This window comes from Juglans regia, chromosome 11 (assembly GCF_001411555.2).
Source record: "Juglans regia cultivar Chandler chromosome 11, Walnut 2.0, whole genome shotgun sequence".
Classification (NCBI taxonomy): Eukaryota; Viridiplantae; Streptophyta; class Magnoliopsida; order Fagales; family Juglandaceae; genus Juglans; species Juglans regia.
This window is the reverse complement of record NC_049911.1, coordinates 34,897,845-34,914,492: the sequence shown is the minus strand read 5'-3', so window position 1 is coordinate 34,914,492 and position 16,648 is coordinate 34,897,845. Positions and strand designations below refer to the sequence as shown.

The following is a 16,648-nucleotide window of genomic DNA, read 5'->3' as shown; positions in this document are numbered from 1 at the left end:
GACATTGTGGCCCACGAAATTAACCGAAGATGGAATATTAAAGCCATGTCTGGATTGAGAAGTATCTCAATTAATCTCATTTCTTATAATTTTTTTAAATTTTTATATAAAATATAATATTTATTTTTTTAAAAAAATTTTAAAATAATAATAATATTAAAAAAATAATATTTTAATAATATTTTATTCAACTTTTAACTTTTAACTTTCATCTCATCTCATATTAACTTACTATCTAAACAACATCTAATGGTTATGTCCGTATAATTTGATCCGTTTTAAAATTAAAAACTAAGGGGATAAATATTATAATAGAGGAATGTTATATATAATTTTAGAGTTATTTAAAAAAAAAAGATTTATTATGAAATAAATTATTCATGTCCATATAAGATTTATTATTTTTTTAATAAGAGTGCTTGAAAGTTAGCAAGTATATTTGTTTAAAAAATAAAATTAAGCAAACAAAATCAAGAACTTTTGATTTGAGAAAGGGCATGTAATTGGCAGGTGTGAAATGGAGAGATCAGGGTCAAGCGCCTCCGGCCACCACTCGAAGCATATTGCAGTTGTGGTTGGAATTCACTTTGTCGTTTGCAAGCTGCCATAATAAACAGATAAGCTTGAAACTATTTTTATTATATGTTATGGAGTAACGAAGGACCAGCAAGTCACCAAAACGGAAAGGAAATAAAAGAAAAGAAAGGCAAAAAAGCATATTATATAATATATAATGGTGTGACGTAAACTACTCGACATTATTCGCAAGTTAATTATAAGAAGAAAAGAATGTATGTACAGGTCATATTTCAAGATCATGACGTGTCGTTTAGGCAATGCGCGCGCGCCACAACTAGTAGTACTCTTTATAAAGGCAGCTAACTTGTTTCTAAAAATGACGTGTCGTTTATGCAAAGGCTGATCTTAGAATTACTAACACCTGCAGCCAGCGACACGCTGTCAAGTACTATTCCAATTAAATTATTACATTGGGAGACAGCATCCTTTCATTCTAATTATTAAAGTGCAAAGATCAATTGTACTGACCATAATTTGATAAAGTTAGCCTTTTATTTTACTTAATTATAATAATAAAAAAATTGTTCTCATGATCATAAAATCAGATGAATTGATCATGAAGTAGTAGTAGTAGTACTCATGCATGCCACCCTCCCTCGTCTTTGATCAGTTTAATTACAGCCTATCCACGAAATAAATAAATTAAAGCAATAAATGACCGGAATAGCCCTAATCCTTACATGATGATCTATCTAATAATTTGGACCCACCTTGCAATATCGATGAAACTTGATTGATCATTCTCTCAAGCGAGCACACTACAAAAAAAATTATTTTTTATTAAAATAAATATATTTTTATTATAAATAATCGTTATCATCATAAATAACTAATTCTCCTAAATAGAATATTATTCTTATTTCATTTGTTTTTATATTAATTGGACAGCAGTTCATGATCATCGTCTATTGCCAGACAACGTCAATCCCACCTGAAAATTCCAATGCTCCAATTTTTTTTCACACTTAATTTCTTTCAGCTACAAAGATATATATATATATATATATATATATATATATAAAAGCTAGCGCTAACTTCATCATCCAATTAAGGTATTATCCATCCATGCATGCATACGTGCTTGACTGTAACTGGGCACATGAGATGATCAGAGTTTGAAGCCAAGCTAACCTATATATAGCTGTTAAGAAAAGTTGGTCCCATGCAAAGAAATAAAAATTAAAAAAAAAAAAAATCTTCTTCTTTTATTTAGAAAAAGTCAATTATAGACAACTAGTTTTGTGAACAGATCAAGGTGGTTTTGATTTCGTGGCCGCAGACACCTAATTCGCCAGTAGTACCGTAGCACCACTCCTTGAGCTATTTCAACGCAATTCGCGCTTCTTTTATCAATCCCAACACCTTCGTTCTCTCTCTCATCGACCATTCGTTTCTTTTCCTCCATAAATCCGTCTTTCAAAGCATTTTCTTTTAGTTTGTTCCCATTAATCATTTACTCTTTCTTCCATGCATGCATGAATCTTCTAATTTGATCAAGGTATGCTTACCGCGTCTATAAGCACCCCTCTCTCTCTCTCTCTCTCTGTTCCCGTAAATTTACTCTTCCATGGCTTTGCTTTTGATGGTATCTGATCTCTAGCTCTTGGTATTTCTTTTAGCATTTAAATAATGAATATTGTTGCAATGTTGTTCATTTTTTCCAGTCAAATTCGTATCTTTCGGCTGGTAAAGTTTACTACAGAAAAAGTAACCTTACTTTAATTTTCAAATTGTTGCCAAATCGATTTATATTAGCTGGGGAGGAGAATTAATGCATGTTTGGATTGAGAGATGATTTATAAATAGTAATAAAATTTATAAATTAGAATTTATGAATAATAATGAATACTAATGATATATCTCAATCCCAAGCAACTACGTACGGTTTGTAGGAGTTGTTGAGAAAGAGGCTGCTGGAGAGATAAAAAAATGCAAAGTTGTGAATTGTTAGCAATGATATATTGCGTTGCTTGATCATCAACATGTTCAAATGATTTTTTTTCCACATCAGCTCCAACTTTTGGGATGGGCGATGATTTAATTAAGTGATAACAAAACAAGATCGTGATGTAGAATCAATTGCGCTTACCCATTGCTCTTTAATTTGAAAATGCAGCATTTTATTTGGTGATATATACAACCTAAAATATATGGCAACTACGAAAGGAAAAGTACTTGGTAGCAGTAATCTTGGGAAGGAGAAGAGGACTGCAGTCCCTTCAAATTCTCGAACCGCCTCTGCCGCCGCCGCCACCACCACCAAAAGTCGTGCCACTACTACAAGCTCTACACATCATAAAGCTTCTTCTTCGTCTACAACTGATAAAAAACAAGTCCCAAGCTACCTCAAGCCTACATTAAGCTCACGCACTGAGTCTTTCAAGTACGTGATCAAGAAATCTGGCCCTGAAGACACCCAACAGAAGGTCACTCCCACTTACATCAGAAGAAGATCCTTTGACAAGCCACAATCGGATTCCAGACTGCGTAGTGCACTTGTCTCCCCCGGCCCTCGAGTCAGAACACCAACTGTTCGTTCTACTTCTTTTTCACCTAGAAGCACTGCCACTTCTCTGGAACCCTGTGGGGAGAGGACTCCAAAAAAGACATTAATCAAGGCTGGAAGAGCACAGGCTTCCCATGCAAAGACCACGAAGAAGAGCACGAACCCTGTCGCTAAGAAGGAAATTAATGCTGCTTCTGTTTCGACAGAAGCTCCCAAGATTAATGTCGATACAACGGACTCGTTGAGTCATCAAAGTGTGGAAGACGATGGAGATTTTTTGGTTCGTGAGGTTGAGGAAGTGGTAAAGGTGGAAGGTGAGGGTGCAGGTGAAGTGCTAAAATACGAAAATGATCAGCAAACTGATGTTGCAGACTCTGAGGTCAATAATGGAGAAGATGATGAGAAACACGAGTCTTGTAACATCCCAGAAGTTTCAGAAGAAATGAGTACAAATTTGGATGCTCAGAATATTGAAGAAGATGGAGATAAAATACCAGAAGAAAAGGCTGAGAATCCACCCGAAGGAGAAGTGGATAATGGAAGCAAAGATGAAAGCAATGAGAGTCACCAAGAAGAGAGTACTGTGGCAAGCGAGGCAAGAGTTGAGGTCAAAGAAGATATTAAAGGAGAAGATCAGGATGCTGAAGACAGAGATTCTGGCGATGAAAACAAGAATATTGAGGACAACTCGGTGGACGAGAAGGAAGGGATGGATGGAGAAAGCGAAGGGCTTAATTCCAAGGAAGGAGAAGATGTACTTGAGGGTGGAGTAGAAGAAACAAAGCCAGTGGTAGCAGCGAGTACGGCATCATCGAATCGCCAATTCGGACAGGTTAAGAAAGAATCTCAGGCATATAATGATGTGATTGAGGAGACTGCAAGCAAGCTGTTGGAGGAGAGGAAGAACAAAGTGAGAGCACTGGTTGGGGCATTTGAGACGGTCATAGATAAAGAAGCCTCATCCAAATGAAACCGATATTCTATAAATATGAATTCTCCTTGATCGGTTTGACATAATTAAACTACAATACCTACGTATACTATGAGATTTGACAAACACAAACACAAACACATGCAATGTGACAGAAAAATTAAGGTAAAAAATGGAGTGAATTAAGATCAGAAGTTCTTAGATATGGACACATGAATCTATCTAATAAATTAACCACATCGTATGGACGGGGGGGATCGATCAAGGTTGCTGGCCTATGTTTATTCCTTTCCCCAGTACTGGTAATTAATTGTTGTATAATACTGCATTTTAATTAGAGTACGAATCATCATGTGCTTTTATTTTTATTTGTGATTTTACCTTATTACTGTTTTCCATGATTTTGATATGAATCATGCATGTCATCGATCAGAAGTTGCAAATTAAGCATATAATTGAATGGCATATATATATAGACTTACCATATAATTATAATTTGTTAAATTGAAATGATGATGCCTTTAATAAGGTGTATTCTTTTTGGGTGTACTCCATGTCTATACAATGTATATCTTGCTTTACAGCTAAGAAGCCGATCACTCGCTACAACAAATTAGTTTTTTTTTCTTCCCACTGATTTTATCGCAATTAGTCCATATTTTTATCATAAGTGACTTTTTACCGCCACTTCAAGTCGTATCTGCCTCCTTGAAAATGAGTGGCAACATATAGTACTAACACCCACGATCGAGCGAAATATATGCCGGAAATACGTAGTAGTACTCTGGGCTCCTAACGGTAGTACTATTCTTTGTCTGATTTCTCTGGCTAATTACTCCCAATATTAAGGACTCACATGATGGGTTATAAGGATTTTAACTTTTAGAAATTAAAAAAGAACAAATTATAAAGAGTAAAATCGTGCTGCTAAAAATCTTTGCTCGCAATGAATTTGATTTACTAATTAAACAAAGACAAAAAGATTTCATAATATATATTATATATATGTGTGTGTGTGTATATATATATATCATTATATTGGCACAGCTTAATTATAAAAAAGATGTTCACACTGCAAAAGAAAAAAAAAAAAAAAACATGCTTGTTCTTGATTCTAAAATTGACAGACAAACGTCAAAACGATGATCGACCAATTGATTTCATGAGGACGTAAGACGTTTACTCCAAAGAAACCTGTCTTTCTAAACGAAGGTGGCGACGAAAATTTGCAATAAAAATCTCCGCTCTGCCATCGATATCATCATCATCATCGGAAGCAAAACATGATGTAGCTCGTTGAACCCCTATCACCGAACAATTTCCATCGGACTTTTCGTCTTCGTCGATCACTTCGATGCAACGTCGTCCATGCAGCAAGCCCCATCGATCATTAAAGCTCAACCTTTGTCTATTAGAAGTACAACCTAAAATGGAATCTAAACGCAGTCGCCTCAGGTTTAATCTAATAAAAAATGTTAATTTTCTCACTGCCTTATTCAGGCGGCCGCACGGCAGTACTAGCCAGCTCTGATCTCTTATACCCATTTTTGTTTTCTTTCTTTTTTTGGCTGAAGTGAAACTTTGATGCAACAATATGGGGATATTAAGGTTTTTATAGGCCAGCAAAGTGATCGTGGATTCTTGGACAAGTTACTATATATGTATGTTTCGTTAGAAGTAACAGACTAGAAAGCGCGTTTGAAAGGATGATCAGCGAGTGAATTAGCTAGCATAATTAATAAGGCTATATATATTTTTACTTTGGAGTTGCATGGAAGAACATGGTAGGGGACTTGCGGATGACTTGGAGGTCGCAAGGCGTATGACTTTCGTTAATTTGTTCCCGAACTGTATGTAAATTGAAGTCACAATTACATGAGTTATATAGCTAGCTAAATTCGAAATGGATATAATTATATATATATATATATATATATATATATACACAGAGAGAGAGAGAGAGAGAGAGAGAGAATGTATATATATATATATATATATATATATATATGCATGCATCCATCCATCAGGGTTTCGATCTAGAAGAAGGCTGCGACCACGAATATCACACCCCGGCCCCATAAATATACATGACTACTGAAAATACCATCTGAAGTATACTACTGGATCTTCGATGTCGCCCACACCTTCATCTTCGGGTGCTTCGTTCACTAGGATTGCGTCACCGGGCTTTTCCAATATTTCCTCACTCGAGAAAAAGTAAACTCGTAGTTAAGTTCATTGTGTGAACAGAATGAATACCATATATAGCACGTACGTCCACGTCACCCAACTTGGAAAGAGAGCAATTCTCTTCAGTCTTCCTTTATACATGGTTGTATATTGATGAGAAATTACTCTGGTAATAACAAAATCCTTGCTACTTTTTTATTCTGTTCATTCATCAACCATTGCGATTGAATGGAAAACCAATATATTATTCTCCATCACATCGTTCCAGGTGTATAGGGAGAAAGCGGTATTCAAGATTTCCGAAAATTCAAACCCATTCTAATTGCTTTGCTAGTTTCCATTCCAAAACGGTTTTGGTCCCTCAGTCCTGATAATGCAAGCATGCAGTACTACTTCCAAAAACAAACTTAAAAGAGAATCAAAATTTCGAGTAGACGTTGGCCAGCAAAATTTTGAAGCTGAACAGGCCGAACTTAGGAGTTTGCAACCAACGGCTCCGGAAAATCACCATGTGAGCTTCCATCCCCTATTCTTTCAGCTTCCCTATCAGTCACTTGGCGGCCTTCTATTAATTTGTCCTTGATCTGCCTCTGTTTGTCTGACCAACTGTGCATCCGTCTCCTCACTTCCCTACAAGCTGCCCTGTCAGCTAGTTTCAGATCTTTAAAACCTTGTTCGAATTTGGCTTCATCCTCTGGTGAAAACAAAACAACTTCCATCTTCCCAAGCTCTTCATACAGCTTCTCAATCTTAGCTTTTCTTTCAGAATTGGCCCATTTCTGTGTCCATCTTTTGGCAAGGAGTTTTCAGCAGGTATTCATCAATCCCACCTGCCTTGTCTATGCGGCTCAGGCATAGTGGCGACTTTAACTCAAATATGGTGGTCTAAAATGTAACTGAAGAGCCGCTTCTCCTGGACATTTGGCTTCCAAGTTCTCCTAGACCTATCACCACAGTTGCAGAGAAAGATCTCAATAATATAGTTCTTCAGAGTTGATAAAAGGCAACAAAACATCATGATGCTAAGAAGTAGCAAACACTAGACTCGGTCTATGTAGCAAAATAATACAGCTTCATCCTATGAATTGTAATGGCACCAACACAACAATACATACCATATAGTATGAATGTCCAGACTAACCAATCACTACATGCCACTTTGTAAAATCCCAATCCAAACCTAGACAAAACAAACACATATACCATATCAATAAGCACTTCTAATACTTGAATAGAAGTTGTTCAGATCATATACCTTCATCAGAAATAATCGAGTGGATGTATTCGCTCAGAAAAAAATAGAAGTGGGTGTATTCACGTTTTATCCAAGCACGATATAGCCTTTTCCATGATCAAGTCAAGTCTAGTGAGGATCCAATGGTGTGACTAGAAGAAATCTGCACCAATGAGCAATGATGGTTATACATTCCCCTTGAATCAGCTTAATCATAAATGAGACTCCAAGGAATCAGCAGCTTATGCAAATGCTTCAATACTTCATTTAATTATGTAGAGTGGATTAAAAAAGTCCTTCACAATTCATTATTCCTAGTTCAGTGGGCGTAAGATATCACCATTTTACGCTTTATCTCTTTTAATAATTAAAAGAATATATATATATATAGAGGAGAGAGAGAGAGAGAGAGAGAGAGAGAGCCATATACAATAGCTCTAATGGTGCTAGGACCAAGAACGTTGGGCTCAGTTTCAAACTTTCAATCAGGGCGATGTTCTCTGGCGTGAAGCAAAAATTACCAATTCTTGAAAGGAAATACAACATTGAACATGTGTCCAATATTACTAAAGAAAAGTCAGATTCATAAGGGCCGTTGGTCTTGTAATTTCAATTAACACCTCCTTCAGTTCACTTGCTACTACCACTAGTATTACATGCATTTTACAGCAGGGAATTAGAGCATGCTAGGCATTCTAGCTATAGATCAGGAATCATTTGAGGCACAACTGGTTATATGAAAAAAAACGCTAATAGAATACAGATCAGTCCTTAGTGAAAAACCAGCTATAAAAGAAAAACCAACTAGCACACCACCCAATCCCCAGTATAAACAAAACCCTCAGAGACACATCTTTCTTTACAGCTCTTCCCAAAAACAAACCTTTAAAATCAAATCAACAACTATCAGAGCATCACGTTATCAGAACCATACAGACAAATTTCTTATTTATAAAAAACAAAGCAATCACAGATAAATATGATACTGTAAACAGCCCTGCTGGGAGCATGGCAGCGTATTGTATTGAAAATATTATTGCAGAAGCAAACAAAGAGAAAGCTCAATTATTGCAAGCCTTTTCGCCATTATAAAACTTTGCATCTCAATCCTATTGCTATTATCACTAATTTCAGAACCAGTATAGAGCTATATAACGGTACGCAAAACTTCCAAATGACGGTACCGCAAAGCAGAACGAAATCCCAGTACTAAATAACGGTACAGCAAAGCAGTTATAAATATAAAGACCCACTAGCAAAAACAGAACGCATACCCAATATTTCTAATTCTTTCATTGAAAAATACCATTAATAAAATTGAGAAAAGAAAAAGGGGGCAAATTGAGCAAATAAGAGAGACCGGGGTGGTGGGGAGGAGGAGTAAGAGTACAGACTTGTTACCGACGTCTTCGCTGACGCCATTGACGAACTGGATGTGGCGGTCGGTGTAGAGGCCGCGATTGGCCCTGGCACCCTGCCCATCACCACCTTGCTGTCCGGTATGCACTTCTTCAAAGAGTCCCGGTACCAAGTTCTTCTCCCCTCCCGTTCTTAAGCACTTTCTTCATCATCTCCTTCCCTCTAAGCGCCATATCTCTTTCTGTGTGTGTCGTCTTGGCTGAGGTTCGTTTGGTTGGGAGAGAAAAGTTGAGAAAAAGGACTCAAGTAGAGGCTACTGGATTCGTATGAGAATGGGGCTCCACTTTCTGGACTCCGAAACTGCTCTAAAGGTATTAAGTTTAGGAGGAGGAGAAAGGTTTGGCTTCAATGGCTGGGGTTTGGGTTCGCCTCTGCAATCGGCATCTATACGGTTAGTTCGTTTATCTGCCTTCATTTTTGCCATATACCAGTGGCTTGCTCGTCCCCGATACCGAAAATATATTATTTATTTGGTCATCTTATCATGTGCCGTCTGTTAAAATTACGGTATGTTTGGTAAGTGTGAGTCACTATTATTTTTTATTTATTTTTTATTTTTTATCTATTTTTTATTATTATTTAATATTTTATTTTTTATTTTATTTTTTTTATTATTCACAAACATTCTCAATATTTTTCACTACCCAAAACGTACTCTATTTTCGAGATTTCTCGTAATAAAAGAAAATAATGTTGGTGGTGAGCATTGGGAATCAGGATGGGCTTTACGGGCTTGTTTGAAAAAAAAAATTAGATTTTATCAGTGGTTTGGATTTAGATAGATGAATTAAAATGGTTTATAAATAGTAAAATAAAAATTAAATTATTTATTATATTTTATGTAAAAATTTAAAAAAAATATTTTAAAATTTGGAAAATTTGAATTGTTTATTATATTTTATATAAAAATTTAAGAAAATTATAATGATAAGATAAGATGAGTTGTGGTGAGTTGAGATAGGTTACGAATACAAACGAGGTCTTAATCACACATCACTTAAGCAAAAGTTGTCTCTATGTGCTTATAAAAAAAGTAAAAAAAAAAAAAAAAGTGGCTCCTAGGGAGCTACCTTTATAGTTATATTATCATTTGTTTTTTTGTGTTTTTTTACATATATTTTTTAACATTTTAAAATATTATTAAAAAATATTTTTTAATCACTAAATAAAATAAAAATCACAACAGTAACTCCGAGCAGTAAGAATAAGTGATAAGAGAAGCATTTTTCTAAACAAAAATATTTTTAAATTAATTATTATAATTTTTTTAAACTAATCATTATAATTTTCTTAATTTTTTTAAAAAATTAACTTTTTCAAATACTCAAATGAAAAATTATATTTTAATAATATTTTAATTTTATAAAATTTTATTTATCTTTATTACTATTTATAAAATTTTTATCTCACCTCACTGATAAGATGATAGGTTAAAACCAATCGTTCAACACTCTTGTTAAATTTTTGCAAGATATCCATATTTTGGGCCTAAACTCCCATCAAAAGCCCAAATATTTTTGGGGCAGCTGAAACCCAATAAAGAACCCAAACAATTAACTAAAGAAAAGTCACTGAGAAAGGAGTTATGTGACTGTTGATTAGCATTGCCAATAGTTCTTGAGATTTTTCAACCATTCCCCATCCCCTACCACTACCGGACCCCACTCTTAGATTACGTTTGGGTAGTTAATATATATCAATATTTTTTAAGTATTCTCGTATTATTAAAAATATTCTACATACCAAATAATTTAAAATATTCTCAATGAGATCCACAAACTCACTTCAATCTCTATTCATAACTATTCACAAATATTCTATAATATTTATCACTATTAAATATAAATAAAAAATAAAATCACTATAATATTTATCACTATTAAATATAAATAAAAAATAATTTCACAATAATATTTATTTATATTATATATAAATAAAAAATAAAATCACAATAATATTTATCACTATTAAATATAAATAAAAAATAAAATCACTATAATATTTATCACTATTATATATAACTAAAAAATAACATCACTATAATATTTATCACTATTATATATAAATAAAAAATAATTTCAGTAGAATATTTCTTTATATTATATATAAATAAAAAATAAAATCACTATAATATATAAATAAAAAATAGAATTACTATAATATTTATCACTATTATATATATAAAAATAAAATTATTATAATATTTATTACTATTATATATAAATTAAAAATAAAATCATTATAATATTTATCATTATTATATATAAAAATAAAATAAAATAACTACAATATTTATTAATATTAAAAAATCACTATAATAAAATCATTATAATATTTATTACTAAAAATAAAATCATTATAATATTTATGGGACCTATACATTTTTCAACTACTTATCCAAAAGTCAATAACTCAACATACTTCACACATCCAAACAATTCAAAATACTCTTAATGAAATCTATAAATTCACTCCAATCTCTACTCATAACTATTCACAAATATTCTCAACACTTCTTAAGTATTCTCACTATCCAAACGTACCCTAATCATCAAATTCCCCAAACTTCAAATGCACTTCACTGTCTTGGACTTACCCAATCATGCGCTCTCATCCCTCTCTCTCTCTCTCTCTCTCCCAAAAGTAATATGTTTGTAATGTTTATTTAGGATAATGACCAAAATACAATACTATAAGATTTGGCAATCCACATGAAAATGATATATTATACTCTCTCAAGTAGATTCCATGATTCGTATAGAAAAGCTATAAAATCTTGGTCCCAGTTTTTCAAGTAAAAAGCCTAATCGCATCATGGCCACCACTTCCGAAGATAAGTAAAACTAATTAGAAAAAGGAAAGACTGGAAACATAAACATTGATTCACAGTCAAGCTTTTATTGATTAATAATGATGGTCCAAAGTAGCATGGACGGCTTTAACTCTGGTCACCGCCGGTGTGACGTGTCGTAGATAGAGGAACGTCACCCCTCCCGATTCTCTGTAAAAATTTGATTCATTTTCATACCGGCTCCTTTGATCCGACACAGACAAGTCTTTGTTCTTCGGATTTGCCGGAGTTTGGTTCCATCATCCCTTTCAATTATTTTAAGGCAATTTTTTAATATTATATATACGTGTGTGTACATGTCCTTATATTCTGGTTTATAGAAAGGAGCCACATAGTATGACCCAAACCAATACATATTAAAAACGACTCATAAAATGCTTTTCGCAATTTCCAGCCCAATACCTCTCCCTAACTATATCTGTAAAGTAGATCTTCCATCGTCATCAGGCCTCTCTCTCTCTCTGCTGGCCTTTCTTTTCCTATATATTTCTGGAGAAAAAGCTCTGCAAACTGCAAATAACCATTCCATGTTGTCGATCCACTTTTAACAGTTTCCACCCACTTCACAATTGTCTACATAATCATCGAAAGTTCCTCAATTTCTCGAAAGGTATCAGCAATTGTACATCAACAAGTCTTCTTCTTTGGTTTTTTTTGTACCAGTATTAGATTTCAAGAATGCCGATTCCGGGATCTTCATCCACGACGATGGGAACTGAAGGTCCTGAAGAAAGTGACAAGAATTCCGAGCCCTTGATTCCTGGGTTACCGGAAGAGATCGCCGAATTGTGCCTTCTTTTCCTTCCTTACCCGTACCAAGCTTTGGCACGATCGGTTTCATCTTCGTGGAAACGAACCATTACAGACGCTAGCTTTCTGATCTACAAGACAGCCCTATCGCTTTCTCTGCCCTACATTTTCATATTGGCGTTTCAAGAATCGACGGCCAGTATTCAATGGCAGTCTCTCGACCCGCGATCCAGACGTTGGTTTGTCTTACCTCCCATGCCATGTCCCATCGCCGCGTGTCAATCTGGGATTGCGTGTGCCTCACTGCCACGTCAGGGGAAACTATTCGTTTTGGGTGGTAATGGTCTGCGGTCAGGCGCAGAGACTGCCACGCATACGACGTTTGTCTACGCTACATCAACGAATCAATGGTCGGTGACGTCGCCTATGCCATTCAAGCGATCATTTTTCGCGGCTGGGAGTATTAAAGGAAAGATCGTAGCCGTTGGAGAAAGTGGGCCCAGCACCACAGATCAAATCGCAGCCGCAGATTGCTATGATCCAGAAAGCGACACGTGGACTGAGGTTGCCACGTTAGGCATGCGGTTAGTGAGGTACGACTCCGCTGTGGTGGAGAACAGGATGTACGTGACAGAGGGGTGGACGTGGCCATTCAGATACTCGCCCAGAGGTGGAGTTTACGATCCAGATGAGAACAGGTGGCGGATGATGAGTAAAGGGATGAGGGAGGGGTGGTCAGGGCTGAGTGTTGTACTGGGTGGGAGGCTGTTTGTGATACCAGAGTACGGAGATTGTCCGATGAAGGTGTACGTTCCGGATGATGACACGTGGAGGTATGTGGGTGGGGAGAAGCTACCGCGAGAGGCAATGAAGAGACCGTTCGCAGTGAATGGGGTGGAGGGGAGGATATACGTGGTGTCGCGTGGATTACACGTGGCGGTGGGGAAGGTGTTTGAAGGAAATAATAAGAAATGGGAATTCAGGGTGGAGTGGGAGGTAATGGCGGCTCCTGAAACGTTTAACGGCTTTTCTCCTCTTAATTGTCAGGTACTCTATGGATGATACAGATAAACATCATCGGATGCGATTCATCATAATCACCATTGATGATCAACTTTCAAGTTTCTTTCACTGAATAGGAATTTTGATGCCAACTCGGATGTTCCAGTCTTTAGACGTATATTCAATGAAGATGACGAGGTCCTTGTCTTGTATATAAAAATGATACAGCTCTACTTATTGATTGGATGTGTGTAAGACTTGTTTCATTTTTCTTTTCCTTTTGTCTATGTTAGGCACTTTATCTTACGTTTTAAAAATTTAAGGATTCTTTTGGATTTTGCTAAGCGGTCAAGCCCCTCATTAATTCATTAAACTTTAACTGCAAGACAATCTTAAACAAAAAATAATTCATTCAACTTTACATCCAACTCCCCATTTTAAGACTCGGGTGTGTGTTTGTTTTTGTTTTTAGGTCGTGTATTGTGTGAAGCCCGAAGCCCAACATTTTGTTTTAAACCCAATCCGTGTGAGATAGCCCAACCCGTGTGCCTGAGAACCTAGTCTTATACATGTAACCCAGCCCGTTCAGTTTGGCCCAGCGCGTTCGGTTTTAACCCAGCCCATGCACCTTGCAGCTTAGCCGAAGCCCATGCTGTGCGTTTTGTCTGAAATCCAGCCCCTCATTTAGCAAATGGCGCCGTTTTGAGGAACCCAATATTCCATCACTTTCTTTTCATGCGCCGGACTACTTCATATTCTTCCTTTTTATTTCTTATTCTTCTTATTCCTTCTTCTCCTAACAGTTGTTGTCATGACCTGCAGACTTAGTCACGCACTTCATCCTCAAGCCGCCACCTCTTCCATCAAATTGATCTCTCGGTGTCGTTCGGTGGGACTTCAATTTTTGCTCGCTGTCAAGCCGTCCCTCTTCGCGGCCACCTCCTTCCACCGTGAGCAGCTCCGTGTCAATTGGTTGTGAATTTCGGGTTGTGCTGTCCTTGCCTCCGCGCCATGCGTCCGCACGTAATGCTTCTTCTCCTCCACGGCTTGTACTGCCGGTTTCCTTCTCCCTACCCGTGTGGCACGCAGCCACCTGCTACCGCCTTGCGTGGCCTATAAATAGGTCACGGGTTCCTCAATTTAAGTATTTCCAGTCACGTATTTTCCCTCTCTTGCTTAAGCTCCTCGCATTTGTTGGTGTTTGAGATTTGTTCTGTAATTTTGTTGGTGAACCCGTGAGCTTGTGTTTCTCTATTTGATTCTAGAGTTGTGAAATTTGAACTAAGTTTCTTGGAATTTTCATGCTTACCGAGAGTTGATTTTCCACCCATTTGTACTAGATTGAATTTCTTTTAAGGGAACCCTCTAGAAAAGCCATTGTTTGATTCTTGAAAATCATTGTTGCCGCCGCTGTGTCGCCACCTTGAGCAACGCTCCTTTCGTTTAATCTTTCAGAATTTTTTATTTTTAGTTGTATATAATTTTCCAGTTTTATAATAATATTGTTGTAATTATCTTTTGTAAACTATTGATTCTGTTAATCTGTTGGTTTGATTGGAAATTGGGCCTTGGGCCGGATTGGAGGACGGGATACGCGTGTAGCTGTGAAACTGTATTTTTTGTATTTATTGAGATTTTGTAAATGAAATATTTAAATGTATTCCAATTGATTGTGAAATGCATATTTATCGTTTTATTAAAATTGTGTTGTGATGTCACGTGGTCTGTTTGTAATTATGACTAAATATGTGGGTGCGTGTGTATCACGACCCCAAGCCGAGATGGGGCATTATCTTGATGGAGCTCCTCTTATCACTCAAGAGCACAACAGACTGACGTGACTTCCATTGAGTTGTCGTAGGGCGACGACGGGAACGGACGAGACGATAACGCTTTCCTACCGATTCCGTGACCTTTTGGCTGGCGAGGTTACATGATGCTTAGCCATGTACGTGCTGGGTGCGGAACTGGGCATCACTCGTTACCCGTGGTGTGACGATGAGAGCCAGGTCGTGCGGACGGTCCATAAGGAAGATCGTGGTGCATGGTTATTAATCAATGGTTATAATTGGACCAAATGTGATTTTTGGCGTGAGTAGTAAAAAGGGTATTTTGGGAAAAGAATGTGATTCCGTTTTCTGAAATATTTGTCCGTATGTGGACGCGTGATTATTTATGTATCTCTTGGATGTTATTTTGGTTAATTACTTGTTGAAATGTCATAATCTCATTGTGGTGTTTTACCCTACGATTTCGTCTTATGGTGTCGTAAAGTCTGACACAGAGTCCGAGTATGAACCCGATAGATCAGCTTTGCCAGAGGTTTGAGTTACTGGGAAACTATTCAGCGTTATGGGATTTGTTTCCCTTATGTTATTTCATGTTTTTAATGACTGTTTAATCCTTGTAAAGTTATTTTACTGTTTTTTAACAATTCTGATACTTAATAAAAAAAGACATTTTATTTATCTACTGCGAATATTATTTTGTACACTTATTGCATGATGTACACACTATGAGCGCTGGTCGTTGGGGTGTGTGATCCGTATGGTCATCATTTCGGTGTCACGAACTCCACAAAAAATAACACGTGGGGGTCTAGGAGGCCACAGCCCCTCCGGTAGTCGTCTCCAGTAAGGTTCACGCAAACCATACACACTCACACTCTCTATCTCTCTCTCTCAACGAAATGCTTATGCCTATTCTTCTTCTTCCTAATATACATCAGTATTGTTTCATTGTTTTCAGATTCTATAGTCTTTTACATCCATCTAATATCATGCTTTACTCTGTGATTTAACTCGATGTTAATGCCGCATTTACTTGATTTTCTTAGGTCTGATTTACACCTTGTCTTCCCTTGTTATTTACTCAAATTTTGTATTATGCAAGTCGAACTTGTGATACCAAGTCGAACCTCTCTGTTCTACAAAATTGGGGCTTTGATTTACAATGTTGGCCTCAGACGATCGATTTAGGAATTGCCATTTTTTGAATTTGCATCCTTCAATTTATATTTTCTTACATGTGTGCTCTGATTACATGTTACGATAGCTCTCTTGCATGAACTTATCATTTTTGCAGCTTTGGACAATGTACATGTCTAGGGTTTGACATTTGGATTTGTGATTTTGTCACTATATTACTGTTATATGTGAAACAATATGTTAGCGATAGATAAAGGAC

The 16,648-nt window shown here is 36.4% G+C and overlaps 2 protein-coding genes and 1 pseudogene across 4 annotated transcripts; 2 read left to right on the top strand and 1 right to left on the bottom strand.

Moving 5' to 3' along the window:
• The first annotated feature begins 1,954 nt into the window (after nucleotides 1–1,954).
• Nucleotides 1,955–4,365, top strand: LOC109009569 (suppressor protein SRP40-like). Its single transcript, XM_018990089.2, has 2 exons — nucleotides 1,955–2,077; nucleotides 2,696–4,365. Exon 2 carries the CDS (start codon nucleotides 2,730–2,732, stop codon nucleotides 4,053–4,055), a length of 1,326 nt encoding a protein of 441 aa, XP_018845634.2. The 5' UTR covers nucleotides 1,955–2,077; nucleotides 2,696–2,729; the 3' UTR covers nucleotides 4,056–4,365.
• A 2,137-nt stretch (nucleotides 4,366–6,502) lies between these two features.
• On the bottom strand, nucleotides 6,503–9,286 carry LOC109009570 (annotated as a pseudogene).
• A 2,730-nt stretch (nucleotides 9,287–12,016) lies between these two features.
• On the top strand, nucleotides 12,017–15,051 carry LOC109009568 (F-box protein AFR). Of its 3 annotated transcripts, none has more exons than XM_035682721.1 (2): nucleotides 12,017–13,709; nucleotides 14,285–15,051. In XM_035682721.1, exon 1 carries the CDS (start codon nucleotides 12,389–12,391, stop codon nucleotides 13,520–13,522), a length of 1,134 nt encoding a protein of 377 aa, XP_035538614.1. In that variant the 5' UTR covers nucleotides 12,017–12,388; the 3' UTR covers nucleotides 13,523–13,709; nucleotides 14,285–15,051. The 3 variants fall into 3 exon arrangements, with proteins under 3 accessions (XP_035538614.1, XP_018845633.2, XP_035538615.1); XM_018990088.2 differs by having other exon boundaries at nucleotides 12,017–13,713; XM_035682722.1 differs by having other exon boundaries at nucleotides 12,017–13,660; nucleotides 14,285–15,050.
• The last annotated feature ends 1,597 nt before the right edge of the window (nucleotides 15,052–16,648 follow it).